The sequence below is a fragment of the Schistocerca piceifrons genome, chromosome 4, assembly GCF_021461385.2.
Source record: "Schistocerca piceifrons isolate TAMUIC-IGC-003096 chromosome 4, iqSchPice1.1, whole genome shotgun sequence".
Taxonomy (NCBI): domain Eukaryota; kingdom Metazoa; phylum Arthropoda; class Insecta; order Orthoptera; family Acrididae; genus Schistocerca; species Schistocerca piceifrons.
This window is the reverse complement of record NC_060141.1, coordinates 235,130,044-235,146,931: the sequence shown is the minus strand read 5'-3', so window position 1 is coordinate 235,146,931 and position 16,888 is coordinate 235,130,044. Positions and strand designations below refer to the sequence as shown.

Genomic DNA, 16,888 nt, shown 5'->3' with positions numbered 1-16,888 from the left:
CTATTACTCAGACACATGAAAGTTAATGACTACTGAATTTAATTTCTAATACCCGATCCGTTCAAATAACATATGTGAAAATAGTTGTTGTCAAAGTTAATTTGTTCCAGAAAAAATGAGTAGTTGTCTCTAATTGGTAACTTAAATATTACTCTTTAAACTTTAACTGTGTAAGTAGAACTTACTCAGAATGCGTGAAAAAGTTTTGGAGTTTATCATTCGTTAACTAAAATGTAGCTATTTCATCAAAAATGTGCTAATAGTAGTTAAAATCGTGTTTAACCTAATGGATATTGAAATTACGGTGAAGAGGGTTTGGGAGAATTACTTAACTGCACTCGCATAGAATTTGTATGTCGATAGTAAACAACAAAGTAACTCAAAACAAGGTTCGCATTTTATGGTAATAAAAGCGAGGGAACATGTAAGTTTCTCTGTAGTAAATTTGTGTGGGTCAAAAGTAATTCACATCTCAGCTATTTAGCAACTTTCTAAAACAGTCACTGAATCTAACGTTATAGTCAACATGTACAACTAATGGCCTATACGCATGAATGTCTTAAAAAGTAAAATAAATAAGAATTTAGCGCGAGAACACCTCCATACTTACATTTGGGTCATTTGATTGCTGAACTGCGCATAATTTACGATCAATGCTGAGGAACAGCTGTGTGGCAAACTGTAAAGTGATTGGGTGTAGTGTGTCTGTCAATCAGCAGCACTGTCTCGAAACTTGAAATAAATGAATACCTTAGACATGACACTTATATACAGGCTTAGGGTACAGCGGGGCTACTCCACTCGTTTCATCTGTAAGCCCCATGTAACAAGACATGGAACTTTTTTAAAAATCTGTCATTGTGATACAGTTATGGTATGTTAATTGTGAATGCATACAGTATATAAAAGGTCAAAATTCCTTTACAGGAATAAAGTATTAAACAAATATCTGAAGACGGCAGAAATCATAATACACAAAATGGTGGAGCTATTCCAACTAGTCAAGAGGCTATTCACCCAGTGTATTTCAGCGTCAAAATCACCAGCAGTTACCACAAGTAAACATTTTTCGTCCTTGTGCACCGACATACATTTCGTGAAACCATGTAGCACATTGCTGATACTTTATCCAGAGAAACTGCCTACAACGCTTGTTATTGCTCGTTTCATGTCTTCCCTGTATCATGAAGCACTCGACTTTTTCTTTTTGTATCCATGCACCATCAGAAAAGAGACCAAGAAAATGTGTTCGCTAGAATTCTGCAGTAAAACGTCAATTAAATTAATAATGTGACTGAGTGGAAATAGTTCCACGTGTATGGAGCGAAATGGCCCATGTGCAGACATTTCGAAAGACATAGCAAAGCCAGCAATTTTTGTTGATATGCACGCTGTATAACCTGTGTTCTTATACAAGTAACAATATTTTAAAATTTAACGTAATTGTGTATGGTACACCTTAATTTGTTAGGTTGTATTCTTTAACTACGGCAATAATTCGTCACAATTTGGTTACCTCTAGATTTTGATCTTTTGTCCTGTCAATAATGTAACGGTAAACACCTTTACTACAACCACATACGGCGACATGGAGATAATGGCACACACTGAAGGCAAAAGACCTTGATTCTGTGAGGAACTAGCACACTGCTGTTTCAGGCGTATTAGCCCCGCTAGCGGAATAGCCTCTCTGCATTCTATAGAAGAAAAGATTCTACGCTGTATAGCTATCTGGCAAGATTAATTGTTATGTCTTAACTACGGAGACACTCCTGATCGTAAATCTCCTCGCGTTTGTTTATGCCGTTCCTTCTACACACTTAACACAGTGAAAAGTAAGTGTCATTGTATTTGTACCTGCACATGCAGTGGTCACAGTCCACTCTCTCTCTTTTCCTTTCGTCTTTTTATCACAGCTTTTACGTTCCTTCCTTTAATTATGCTTAAGTTAGAAAAGTCAAATGTATGTAGATGAGCTGGAAATTGTTTCAGTTAATATATGAATCTAATCTAATCTAATCTATTACCGAAGTCTGAATCACAGTATAAATACTTACTAGTTTTAGTTTTGACGAACACTAGAGAAAGATAAAAAATGCTAGAAGCACCGTAATAAGAAACAAGCTCTTTCGGCAAACTAATGCGTTACTGGTCATTCCAACACTTGTTAATAAAGGCTTTCCTGTTACATCAGTTGTTTTAGTTGTTAGGATTCATCAGCACAAATCATTCCTGTTTGTTTCGGATCAAAACAGTAACCTCAACTTCCCATTTTGCCACTTCTTGACCGCTCACGTTAACTGATTCAATCATTCTTCATACCATTTCACTGTAGTGTGTCTAGAGAGTTCTCGCACCAAATTCTCCAATGGTCTTATGCAGTTATTATTGGTGCCAACAGTCACCAGTAAAATGTCCCTTGAATGCTTTGTCCTGGCAAATTATACAATTTCTCTTCCTTCTTACCAGAATAATTAACAAAAAGGAAATATTAATTTAACATTTGTGCAGCTATATTTACACTTTAATTTTACAAAACACGGAATAGCTGTTTGGGCATGTGGCTATATTCAAGAAATCTCTGAAAGCTGTTTATATAATATCTTACTACAGAATACAAGTGAGGTAGCTGGCAGAAGCAGGTGTCACTCAGGTTCAGAACTACTCTAACTGTAACATATTTGGCTCTGACATATGCGAATGCACTCAAATAAGAAATGCTTAAGTTACACTTTCCCAGATGACACAGGCATCCATTCAAAACGTGCTTTGCACTAGTAATCTCGCTGGCAGACACAAAGTGATTCACTGATCGATTACAAGTTTAATAATGGTTGATAGTATAAACTGTTAAGTGTAGTGTGTAGCATTAATTGCACCTCTTAAATGCCTACAAAACAAAGTAATTAATGTAGAAGTACCCTTAACTGAAAGTGCCATCAGGATAACATCTGTCCATAAAGTCACAAGAATAACAAATAGTTTCAAATTTCACACAAAATATTCATCACTTGTTGTTATATCGATTCAGATCAGAATCACTAAAAGCATACCGACCTAGTAATTATGTCACATGTAATAATTAATAAAATAGTAAACAATTGTTTTGCCTAGTTTGTATGATTTGGTGTGGGATGAATGTGGTTAGTTCTGGCAATAAAGTGTAAACAATTAGAAAAATGAGTGAACTTCGAGTATTTTGTATCGAGCAGTTGTATCTGGGACACAGAAAACGTAAATATCTGAGTCATCTGTTTCTGTCTTGCTACTGACTTTTGAAATCAAACTGGCAAATATGAACAGTAAATTCCTGACATTATTAATGGCATAGACAAGTGTTGTGTTATTAATTTCTTAATAATCATATGTTAAAACGGGAACTACCTGTTGTTTCCAGCACTAGTTCTTTCACTCAGGTTTTATCATCTTTCTCTTTAGATTACAACAAAATCATTGGTTTTCATAGGTCAATGACCAAATTTTTCAGTTCACATCACAGTTTCCAACTATTGAACAAATGGCAAATCCCAAACACAAGACAATGTTACAAACATACCACATCACCATCTGCATCCACTGGCATCTTTGAAAACAAGAAGTTCAGATTTTGTAATTAAGATCTTGTACCATGGTCTGAGCCCACTACAGTAAGCCGCTCAAGCTTCAACTAAGCCGTAATAATTGCTCAGAGCTTACATCTGTAATGTAAGTGTCCAACCACTATTTTAACATGCCTTCTCACCAAGTTCGTGCAACTGCCATGTAAAAAAAATTCTCTAAAATCTTTATTTCTCTGTTATATTGAAATGACATGATAACATGTTAAATAACCTATCAAATATTATATGGTATTTCATTAATGTCTTGTATCATCACCTAATTTTTTGTTGTCTAGTGTTAGATCCTGATGTGTTTCCAATTAGCAGTACAATTTCAGTTCCTTGGTGGTTGTAGATTCTTTGTTTCATAGTAGACCAGAGGACTTACAACATTTTTGAATCACAATCACTAGAAAATGAGCTTGTAACCTAAAACCTAGTTCAAATGAAATAAAACTTTATTATACAAAGACAAAAAGTCCATTTTGTTGGATAATTGTTTACAATGTTTCATCAAGAACCCACTATCAAGTCCATTAATAGCAACTGTTTTATAAGTGTGAATCACATAAATCCGTAGAAATAATGTCGTTTCTCCCAGCAAGTGCAGGTGTAAGTGTAACTCGTTAGCTCCTAAGGAGATTCACTTAATAAAGGAGCCCCATATATAACAGAAACAATTTTCTGACACTGTAATCATACGAGCAGCACTTCATGACACATACCCTATAGCTGCTGCCAGTTCTGGGTTGGGAGTCGTTGGCCGGCAGCAACAAAACGACCAAATACGAGGTGTGGCTAGAAAAAAACCGGACTAGTACTGGTGAAACAATAAAACGAATGCAATAAGGCTGAAAGTCGCGTGGCCTGTCACGTGACTCTCGCTCCGCCAACTGCTCGAGTTTCATCTGCCTCCTGCACTCAGTCTGCCCGTGGCGTCTGTTTTAAGTAGTTGACGTTTTGTCTGTGCGTCGGAAAATGTTGAGTGTACAGAAAGAACAGCGTGTTAACATCAAATTTTGTTTCAAACTAGGAAAATCTGCAAGTGAAACATTTGTAATGTTACAACAAGTGTACGGCGATGATTGTTTATCGCGAACACAAGTGTTTGAGTGGTTTAAACGATTTAAAGATGGCCGCGAAGACACCAGTGATGACACTCGCACTGGCAGACCATTATCAGCAAAAACTGATGCAAACATTGAAAAAATCGGTAAACTTGTTCGACAAGATCGCCGTTTAACAATCAGAGCAGTGTCTGAGTTAACAGGAGTTGACAAGGAAAGTGTTAGGCAGATTCTTCATGAAAGTTTCAACATGAACAAAGTGTGTTCAAAAATGGTTCCAAAGTGTCTCACAATTGAACAGAAGGAACGCCGAAGAATGATTTGTTCTGACATTCTGGAAAACATTGAAAGTGATCCCACCTTCTTACAAAATGTTATTACTTGCGATGAATCGTGGTTTTTTACTTACGATCCCGAAACTAAACGCCAATCGATGCATTGGAAAACTCCTGGTTCTCCACGACAAAAAAAAGCACAAATGTCAAAATCGAAATTCAAGGCAATGATGATTGTTTTTTTTTGACATCAAAGGGATTGTGCTCATTGATTGGGTACCAGAGGGACAAACAGTGAATCAGCATTACTACATTAGCGTCCTGGCTACCCTACGTGAGCGAGTACGGAGAAAACGGAACGATTTGTGGAGAAAAAAGTCATGGATCCTTCACCAAGACAATGCCCCAGCTCACAGTGCGTTGTCAGTGAAGACGTTTTTGGCAAAACACAACATTCCCATCTTAGATCATCCACCCTACTCACCTGATTTGGCCCCCTGTTTTTTTCTTTTCCCTAAAGTCAAGTCATCTTTGAAAGGAACTAGATTTGAGACTGTTGAAGCAGTAAAAGAAAGAGCGACGGAAGTAATGTATGGACCTACCGAAAATGATCTGCAGCATTGCTATGAACAGTGGAAAATTCGTATGGAGCGGTGTAGAGACCGAGGAGGAGAGTACATTGAAGGAGATAACATGAAATTGTAAATAATTGTAAATAAATGTTTTTTCCAGCATCAGTCCGGTTTTTTTCTAGCCGCACCTCGTATATGCTAATTCTGGCGCTTGTTGCAGACTGAATCAACGGCGGCCATGTTGTCAGCAAGTCCGCGATGCGGCCGACAGCTGGTGGTAGCACTGAGCAGAGGCCGCGCCACAGCGGCGGCGGCGGCAATGGCGGAGAAGGGAACTACGGCGGAGCAGACGCAGGAGTGGCTGAGGGCGAAGCCCTTTGAGGAAATGCCAGGGCCCAAACCACTGCCTATCATAGGAAACACGTGGAGATTCCTGTTGCCATCAGGTAAGGAAAGAGTTCTCTCTCTACTGCGTGAGGGGACAATATCTCCACTTCTACATGACAGCCAGTTGCTCCATTCCTTTCCTATAATCTCTTGAACCCGACATGGGTTCCACAACCCATGGCTCAGTAATGTGCATAACGTTGTCTATTACCTTCGACTTTGCGGTCATTAGGTACACTACGTGATCAAAAGCATCTGGAAACCTGGCTGAAAATGACTTACAAGTTCATGGCGCCCTCCATCGGTAATGCTGGAATTCAATATGGTATTGGCCCATCCTTAGCCTTGATGAGAGCTTCCACTCTCGCAGACATACGTGCAATGAGGTGCTGGACGGTTTCTTGGGGAATGGCAGCCCATTGTTCACGGAGTGCTGCACTGAGGACTACTATCGATGTCAGTCGGTGTGGCCTGGCACAAAGTCGGCGTTCCAAAACATCCCAAAGGTATTCTGTAGGATTCAGGTTAGGACTCTGCGCAGGCTAGCCCATTACAGGGACTTTATTGTCGTGTAAACACTCCACCATAGACCGTGCATTATGAACAGGTGCTCGATCGTGTTGAAAGATGCAATCGCTATCCCCGAATTACTCTTCAACAGTGGGAAGCAAGAAGGTATTTAAAGCATCAATGTAGGACTGTGCTGTGATAGTCCCACGCAAAACAACAAGAGGTGCAAGCCCCCTCCATGAAAAACACGACCACACCATAACACCACCACCTCTGAATTTCACTGTTGGCACAACACACACTGGCAGATGACGTTCACCGGGAATTCACCATACCCACACCGTGCCATCGGATCGCCACATTGTGTACCGCGATTCGTCACTCTACGCAACGTTTTTCCATCGTTCAATCTTCATATGTTTAGGCTCCTTACAACAAGCAATGCGGCGTTTGACAGTTAATGGCGTGATGTGTGGCTTACGAGCAGCTGCTTGACCATGAAATCCAAGTTTCCTCACCTCCCGCCTAACTGTCATAGTTCTTGCAGTGGATCCTGATGCAGTATGGAATTCCTGTGAGATGGTCTGGTTAGATGTCTGCCTATTGCACATTACGACCCTCCTCAACTGTCGGTTGCCTCTGCCAGTCGACAGATGAGGTCGGTCTGTACGCTTTTGTGGTGAACGTGTCCTTTCACGTTTCCACTTCACTATCACATAGGAAACAGTGGGCCTAGTGATGGTTAGGAATGTGGAAATCTCGCGTACAGACGTATGACACAAGTGACACCCAATCACCTGACCATGTTCGAAGTCCGTGAGTTCCGCAGAGCTCTCCATTCTGCTCTTTCACGATGTCTAATGACTACTGAGGTCGTTGATATGGAGTACCTGGCATTAGGTGGCAGCACAATGCACCTAATATGAAAAACGTATGTTTTTGGGGGTTTCCGGATACTTTTGATCACATACTTTATATATCTATAACTGATATTATGGGCCACGAATTTATCGCATTTTTATCTCCTTTTCAAATTCCAGACATATACAGTTCCACTAAACTATGTTGCTGTATTACATCATTTCTGCCACCTGTTAACCTATGTACCCACAAGCTGCATCCAGTCAGGTCTCTTCCACACCAATGCTGGTGCTCTCACGGTCTGTCCTTTACATTATCCTTCAACTCTAGTACCCTCATCTAGCTACTGCTGCTTATGCTAGTGTCGCCTGGATTTCCACTTCACTAAAATTCTGTCAATCCCTCCAAGTCCTCAAATGCCATTTACTCTGCCTTGCCTTCTATATTTGTCAATCCCCATTGTATGAACTTAATTTTCCCCTCAGCTTGCACGTTAATTACCTGAATTCCTACACTTCCTGCAAACTTGATACTAGCCACCCAGTCGTTTCATCCCTGATTACCATCCCACATGCACTGCCAGACCTGTAAACTGCGCGGTACCCAAATGTACTTTACTAAATCTTCCCAACGAAGCCTTTATCACCCCGCCCCCCTGCCTGATCGTGACACACTTCCACAGATGTGACAATCCTTGCATCTTTAAAATAATACTCGTTTCTCTGTCCATGTCTGTGCTTCTCTTGTCTCCGCACTTCTCCCTCTATTTTCCAACAGCTTTATTTGGTCTTTCCATGCCACATCCTTTCCAAACGACTCATAACAACACTGGGAGATACTGATACTGCTGCACTAAGACTGCGGCTTACAGCAGACATCAAATTTATATTTCAGCACAACGATATGTAGTTCGGATTTACGCCGTCGACATACTGTATATAATAGAGACTACACCGCGAGTTTATCATTCAGAAATTGGAGTACATGTTTGGTTGTTTATGAAAAGATCGTGTTATGCCTTTCAGAAGAAGGAGGAAAATCTACCAGCATGTAACGGATTTCGACAGTGACACGATCGCGACCTGTCCAGACTATAGTTTATTGTTTCACGATGTTAATATTCTTCTCGGCTCTGCAGCCGGTTCATGAAGTCATCTTGACACAATATTTCCATGACCCGCCTGGCCACCATCTTCAGGTGTGTATGATGTTGCACGAATTTGATTCAGACAGCGAGCGGCGGCTGGTTTATAGCCATACAAGGACAACAGAGCGTGCACATGAAATAGTTGTAACCGTCCTCTAGCGCAAGTGAAGATACAGTATAGAGCTCGAGTGGAGGAAGCTGGCGAAAGCTATAAATCGCTATCAAAAACTGTTCTGATGTATGAATCAAAGACAGCTGTTTTTTAAAGCCTGACAAAAAGGGGTTAGAACTCTTATGTAAAGGGTAACCTTGTCTTTATTTATAAGACTGTCAGATTGTCGAATTTCAAAGGATTCTTTTAAAACAAGGTTCCAATAGCGACATGCAGAGGCAACCAACTGTGTGTCTTCATACAACATTTGATGTCCCTCAGTGATACAGCGCTCTGCCCCGGCAGATTTCTCAGGTTGAGACAAACGTGTGGAGCGCTGGTTCCCATCACATTGGTCATGAATGGTATGAACTGTTTGACCAATAGAAGCTTCCCACAATGGCGGGGCATTTTGTACACACCAGACTTCCTAAATCGCACGTCATCCTTGACATAGCCAAGGAGCGCTCTATAACAGATCTTTCCAAGGAAAAGAAAACTTCTGTATCGGATAAATATGCCCAGTAGCTGCAAAGAATTTATTTATAGGTGTAAGAGATAATATCTCAGATAAGTTTTACTTCTCAAACAAAAGACAAAAACTTCCAATTATTATTCTTCTGTTGAATCTGTTAGAGTTCTGAGAGGAACGTCTCAGCCTAATCTGCCAGACGCTCTACATTTATTTAGTTGATAAAGTAAGTCATGAAAAGTATCGGTGTTTTATTTAAAATGACAGCATACCGAACCTAATTGCTACTGTCATAAACAATTTGGTATTTGTGTAGTAATATTTCGCAGTAATCAGCGCAGAGATGATTGACGAACGATAATGGCCGTTACCTAAAATTTTTTTAGCCGTCTCGTATTGGAATATGTGAACTTTCAGATCAAACAACCTGTATCTTTTAAATATCTAAGTCTGGTGTTTCCTTGTCCGGCGACCGTAAGCTACAAAAGAACATTTTAATCGTTTTAATTACGAGAGCCATCATTCCTCCGAAGCTTTGCGGAAACCACTAAAAAGAAAGTCACCATAAAAGTCAACCAATGTTACGTTAATATTAAAACAAATTCTATTTGAGAGACCGCCACTCAAACCTGTAGTACGAATATTTATCTCATTTCATGAATAAGCCAACCTTTAGCTCTTATCTTGGTTGGTGGACGAAAAACACTTTTGATCCCATATATTTTTAAAATTCTTCCTAGTTTTAAAAATATGCTTCCAGCAAAAGTAGGAAAGCCACCGATTTACATGTATCTTCTAATGGTTCCCGCGAAGGTCCAATTTGAAAAGCGCGACGGATCAGTTTGTCTGTATAGCCATTCTACTTGAAGAGAACGTACAGGTCGGTCGTATTTTCCAATGTTGACCTTCGCGGGAATCATTAGAAGACACATGTAAATCAGTGGCTTTCCTACCTTCTGATTAGAGCATATCTTCAAAACTAGGAATAATTTTAAAAACATATCAGATCAAGTGTATTTTTCGTCCGCCCGCCAAGAACAGAGCGCTCATTGCCTGTATAAGTAATGACTATAAGTAACGATTGAGGAAACCCAGTGTGGGAAAATTTATATTGGTCGAACAATTCGCACCACTAGGGACCGACGTGTTGAGCACCAGTGCCACACACGTTTGTTTCAGCCTCAGAAATTTGCAGTGACAGAGTGCTGTCTTACCGAGAGACTCATAATGTTGAATGAACAGACACAAATGGTTGCCCCTGCATCTCGCTATTGGGGCTATTGGGGCAGTTCCTGTTGCCCACACGTGACCGATCGCTAATCTAGCTGAAGAAAGCCTCACGACACAGATGCACTCTACAGCTGAGGACCCCTTGCCCTTCTCGCTCGAGCAGTGGAATGGTAAACAGGCAGATGGCGCGAAGAAGCACAGAGCAACAGCTGTATTAAACGCTACTAATTTTTTATTACAAAAAGTCCCTATTTCTCGAAGATCTTCCCACAAAATGAAACAGTAACAATAGACAACATTCCATTAGAACTACTGACAGCCTTGGGAGAGCCAGGCCTAATAAAACTCTACCATCTATTGAGCAAGATGTATGAGACCGGCGAAATACCCTCAGAGTTCAAGAAGAATACAATAATTCCAATCCCAAAGAAAGTAGGTGTTGACAGATGTGAAAATTACCGGACTATCAGTTTAATAAGCAACGGCTGTAAAATACTAACACGAATTCTTTACAGACGAATGGAAAAACTGGTAGAAGCCGACCTCGGGGAAGATCAGTTTGAATTCCGGAGAAATATTGGAACACCTGAGGCAATACTGACCCTACGACTTATCTTAGAGGAAAGATTAAGGAAAGGCAAACCTACGTTTCTAGCATTTGTAGACTTAGAGAAAGCTTTTGACAATGTTGACTGGAATACTGTCTTTCAAATTCTGAAGGTGGCAGAGGTAAAATACAGGACGCGAAAGGCTATTTACGATTTGTACAGAAACCAGATGGCAGTTATAAGAGTCGAGGGGCATGAAAGGGAAGCAGTGGTTGAGAAGGCAGTGAGACAGGGTTGTAGCCTATCCCCGATGTTATTCAATTTGTATATTGAGCAAGCGGTGAAGGAAACAAAAGAAAAATTCGGAGTAGGAATTAAAATACATGGAGAAAAAATAAAAACTTCGAGGTTTGCCGATGACATTGTAATTCTGTCAGAGACAGCAAAGGACCTGGAAGAGCAGCTGAACGGAATGGACAGTGACTTGAAAGGAGGATATAAGAACAACATCAACAAAAGCAAAATGAGGGTAACTGAATTTAGTTGAATGAAATCGGGTGATGCTGAGGGAATTAGATTAGGAAATGAGACGCTTAAAGTAGTAAATGAGTTTTGCTATTTGGGGAGCAAAATAACTGATGACGGTCGAAGTAGAGAGGATATAAAATGTAGACTGGCAATGGCAAGGAAAGCGTTTCTGAAGAAGAGAAATTTGTTAACATCGAGTTTAGATTTAAGTGTCAGGAAGTCGTTTCTCAAAGTATTTGTATGGAGTGTAGCTATGTATGGAAGTGAAACATGGTAATTTTCACATCTGTCAACACCTAAATAGTTCGGACAAGAAGAGAATAGAAGCTTTTGAAATGTGGTGCTACAAAAGAATGTTGAAGATTAGATGGGTAGATCACATAACTAATGAGGAGATATTGAATAGAATTAGGGAGAAGAGAAATTTGTGCCACAACTTGACTAGAAGAAGGGATCGGTTGGTAGGGCATATTCTGACGCATCAAGGGATCACCAATTTAGCATTGGAGGGCAGCGTGGAGGGTAAAAATCGTAGAGGGTGACCAAGAGATGAATACGCTAGACAGATTCAGAAGGATGTAGGTTGCAGTAGGTACTGGGAGATGAAGAAGCTTGCACAGGATAGAGTAGCATGGAGAGCTGCATCAAATCGGTCTCTGGACTGAACCGATTAAAGTACTCGGTAGTGAAGCCACTTAATAAAAAGGGAGACATTGATAATGTTGACAATTGGAGACCTATTTCTAAGGCATCGGTGTTTGCTAAAGTTATCTAGAAGATTGTATACAAGGTTACTGGAGCACTTAAATTCACATAATTTGCTGTCAATGTTCAGTTTGGTTTTAGAAATGGTTTAACAACTGAAAATGCTATATTCTCTTTTCTCTGTGACGTTTTGGACGGATTAAATAAAAGGTTGCGAACGCTAGGTGTTTTCTTTGATTTAACGAAGGCTTTTGACTGTGTTGGCCACAAAATATTACTGCAGAAGTTGGACCATTATGGAGTAAGGGGAGTAGCTTACAATTGGTTCTCCTCGTACTTTATGAACAGAAAGCAGAGGGTAATTCTCCACAATACTGAGAGCGGTAGTGGTGTTCAGTCCCAATGGGGCACTGTTAAGTGGGGCGTTCCCCAAGGGTCGGTGCTGGGGCCACTGCTGTTTCTTATTTATATAAATGATATGCCTTCTAGTATTACAGGTGATTCAAAAATATTTCTGTTTGCTGATGACACCAGCTTGATAGTGAAGGATCTTGTGTGTAATATTGAAACAGTAACAAGTAATGTAGTTCATGAAATAAGTTCGTGGCTTGTGGAAAATAATTTGATGCTAAATCACAGTAAGACTCAGTTTTTACAGTTTCTAACTCACAATTCAACAAGAACCGATATTTTGATCAGACAGAATAGGCATATTATAAGCGAGACGGAACAATTCAAGTTCCTAGGCGTTCGGATAGATAGTAAGCTGTTGTGGAAAGCCCATGTCCAGGATCTTGTTCAGAAGCTAAATGTTGCTTTATTTACCATTAGAACAGTATCTGAAATAAGTGACACTTCAACACGAAAAGTAGTCTACTTTGCATATTTTCATACGCTTATGTCGTATGGTATTATTTTTTGGGGTAATTCTTCTGATTCAAAAAGGGTATTTTTGGCTCAAAAATGGGCTGTTCGAGCTATATGTGGTGTAAGTTCGAGAACGTCTTGTCGACCCCTATTCAAAAATCTGGGAATTCTGACATTGCCCTCACAGTATATATTTTCTTTAACGTCGTTTGTTGTTAGCTATATTAGCCTATTCCCAAGAGTTAGCAGCTTTCACTCAGTTAATACTAGGCAGAAATCAAATACGCATGTAGAATGCACTTCCTTGACTCTTGTGCAGAAAGGAGTGCAGTATTCGGCTGCATCCATTTTCAATAAGCTGCCACAAGAACTCAGAAATCTTAGCAGTAGCCCAAACTCTTTTAAGTCTAAACTGAAGAGTTTCCTCATGGCTCACTCCTTCTATTCTGTCGAGGAGCTCCTGGAAGAGCTAAAAAATTAAGCAAATTCCAGTGTTACATTGTTGATTTTCTTCATTTAAACGTACGACTTGTCCCCTGAATATGTTTTTTTATATTTCATTTTATCTATTTCTAATATCGTGTTATAATTTCATGTATTGACTCGTTCCATGACCATGGATAGTTCTCCTTAATTTGGCCCCACGGAACAATAAATAAATAAATAAAAACGTTTTATCGCCGCTAGCACAGTCTTCCCGCACAGTAAAATACTTGAGTCGCAGCAGTCTCCTGAGAGGGATCACAGGATATGCATCAATCGCCCTGATTTGGAAAAGCAATATGCAGATCTTACTAAGCACATCTGTCTCTGACCAGCAATTCAGTAGCTGACTTATAACCACAAAAAACAGAAGCTTCGTATTATGTAAATTGAAGGGGGAAGGTAGAGAATGAAAAGGAAAGGAAACGAAAAGAACTAATGATATCAGCTACATAGAGACTTGGTGCAGAATCAGCAGCGACGAGTGAAAATATGAGCCGGACGAGGATTCGATCCCAGGATCTTCTGTTTATTAGGCAGTTGCGTTAACCACTGCGACACATGGACACAGTGTTTATCGCAAATGCGCGGACTATCCTTGCATGCTCCCTGGCCGACCCACATTCCCATCTATCGCCACCTATCTGCAGTCCCCACCCACGTCCTCTACACTAGCTAATTTTAGATTCCGCTGGAAGTTGAAGATAAATGTGCATCTGCAGGGAAGATTGTGGATTCATTGCTCATCGAGGCGAATCAGCTATATGAATGCATGGTGTCTATTCTTTTGGACATGTTCTAGTAAGCAGGAGATCCCGGGTTCGAGTCCCTGGGTGGCACACATTTTCACTCATCGCCGTTGATTCCGCACGAAGTCCCAATCAGCCGACAGAATTAATTTCTTCCCTTTTCTTTCCTTTCTCCCGCATCCCCCTTTGCATTATATCTACCACAACTGCAGATCACAACTGACGTCTGTTCTTTCAGACATGTCCGAAAAACAGACAATATACAATCATATAACTGATTTGCCTCGGTGGGTAATTAATCCACAATGCACGTTTACGTTTCACCTCCAGCGGTATTAGAAAGAGCATGGACGCTATGGACGGCGAGTAAGGATAGGTGGTTTTAGGGGTGAATGTGAGTTCGCCAGGAAGCATGCCGAGATAGTCTGTGCATTTGCTATAAGTACTGGCGGTGGGTGGTGCAGTGGTTAAGGCACCAGCCAAAGAAGCAGGAGATCCCGGCTTCTAGACCAAGTCCGGCACACATTTTCACTCTTTGCTGCTGATTCAGCACGAAGTCCCGATGCAGCTGATATCATTTTTTCCTTCCCCCTCCTTACCTTTCTTCTCCCTCCCTCTCCAATTTACGTAACATGTGTCACCGTTACGGATACCGCGCGGTGGCTGTTTTTTTGGACATGTCCGAAAGAACAGATACCATTCATTCATATAAGAGAAGTTTCTTGTTGATCGACCCGCGATCCTATCACGAACAAGGGACACCTATGTCATTAATCCACCGGAGCCTCAGACTGACGATGCATATTCGTAAAAAAAGGTCTGCCTGGTAGGTGTTTTGTAAGCCACTTCTTTCCTGCGTAACGAAGTGCATCCCTGCAAGTGAATCTGGATCCAGAATATGTATCACACAAATCGCACTACTCTAGTAACAAAACAACTCAAGGTAAACGAACATGCACATGCCACCGAGTTATTATTTTCCCTATATCCCCACCTATAGGAGTACGGGTGTAGCTAGCGAATATTTGTCTACCAGCGTATATCACAATAAACTTTATACCTGGGAACAGAATGGACAGTTTGTTTCAAAGTGCACCATCCATTCTTTAGAGTATAAAAGTGGTAAATGTCTTCACGGATTCGTCCAAAGTGCTAAACGTCCGTCTGCTATTTAGGGAGAAAGAGAAGATCAATGGACGAACACTATGCAGAACCTGGACAATATAGTTACCAACATTAAAAACATAAATTACACCAAAAATCATACGCTCGTTAGGAAGAAGAATTTAAATGTGCTTCACCCATTACAGAACCGTTTTGCGATAAGATTATGCTTGTTAAAATCTGTGATCACGTGGACTGTCAGGAGTAATTAGAATAGGAATGGTCCGTAATGTTAAAAGAGGAGATGTGCGTGTCATTTAACTATTATTTACGTAGTAAATTCTCCAAGATCGTCACTGCGAGACACGGTGTCAATGCAAAGCTACCGTTTCTCCTACATAGGAATAACAAAGATTTGGCAAGATGAATGTTGGAAGAAATCGGCAAGGAACCACTGGAAACAATTGCGGAGGAATATAGAACTCCTATGGCTATACCACATAAAACGGAATTAGCGGAAGTTAAAATGGACGTTGTAATGGAACAGCTGTATGCAATATTGGAGCAGATTAGTGTAGACTACTATTACCTTTTGTATTTGCACGTAACGTAAAGTTTGTTGGGATTTTACGAAAATGTAGACGTGTGACTACCTAATATCTAACCATGGCTTGTACATGGAAGGAGACTGTCTGGGAAACAACAATGTTATTATGGACAACGATAAGACAGTTGGGATTGACTGTTTAACGTGGTTAAGCTCCAACTGTAGATTAAATTATTACTGTAACTATTGTTCCCCTTTGGGAGAGCGATTGAACTTGAATTCATAATGGACTTCTTTCAGCCATTCTGTGTCGCATTTACTCTTTGTTGTAATATTGAAAAATTTCCTTGCTGTTCTGGAGTCTTCCATTCTGTAGATATGTGTATAAAATTTGGCTCGGCGTTTTCTGATTTCGTTTGTTACTGTGTTGGTCTTTATGTAGAGCTGGTTTCGTGGTCTCTTCATTCAAATGCCGTTTTTGTTGATTGCCCTGTAAATCTTCCTGAGAATTTTTCTTTCCTGCTTTTCTATTTCCCTAATTTTGAATGACCATCAATCACCATTGTTTCAGCTGCATAGATTGCTTCTGGAAGAATCACTGTTCTGTAGTGCCTTAATTTTGCGTCTGTAGAAACGCGCTTCTTGTTGCAATGCGTCCATGTTAGCTTGTAGGCCGTCTGGAGCTTGGTGACTCTTTGTTCATTTGCTATTCCGTTTAATCCTGAGGACTGTATAGTTTCTCCGAGGTATTTAAAATGGCAGACTTGTACAATTTTACCATGTTCTGTGGTTAAAGGGGATTTATTTTCTGGCTGTCTTTTCATATACAGGGTGTTACAAAAAGGTACGGCCGAACTTTCAGGAAACATTCCTCACACACAAAGAAAGAAAATATATAATGTGGACATGTGTCCGGAAACGCTTACTTTCCATGTTAGAGCTCATTTTATTACTTTTCTTCAAATCACATTAATCATGGAATGGAAACACACAGCAACAGAACGTACCAGCGTGACTTCAAACACTTTGTTACAGGAAATGTTCAAAATGTCCTCCGTTAGCGAGGATACATGCATCCACCCTCCG

The 16,888-nt window shown here is 40.3% G+C and overlaps 1 protein-coding gene across 1 annotated transcript in view; it reads left to right on the top strand.

Annotated features, from left to right (window-relative positions):
- LOC124795260 (probable cytochrome P450 301a1, mitochondrial) overlaps positions 1 to 16,888 on the top strand; it is a 193,329-nt gene that overhangs the window by 40,381 nt on the left and 136,060 nt on the right. Inside the window, exon 2 of the mRNA XM_047259204.1 lies at positions 5,734 to 5,959. Coding sequence (XP_047115160.1) covers positions 5,752 to 5,959 — 208 coding nt within the window. The 5' untranslated portion in view covers positions 5,734 to 5,751. The remainder of the gene's footprint in view (positions 1 to 5,733; positions 5,960 to 16,888) is intronic.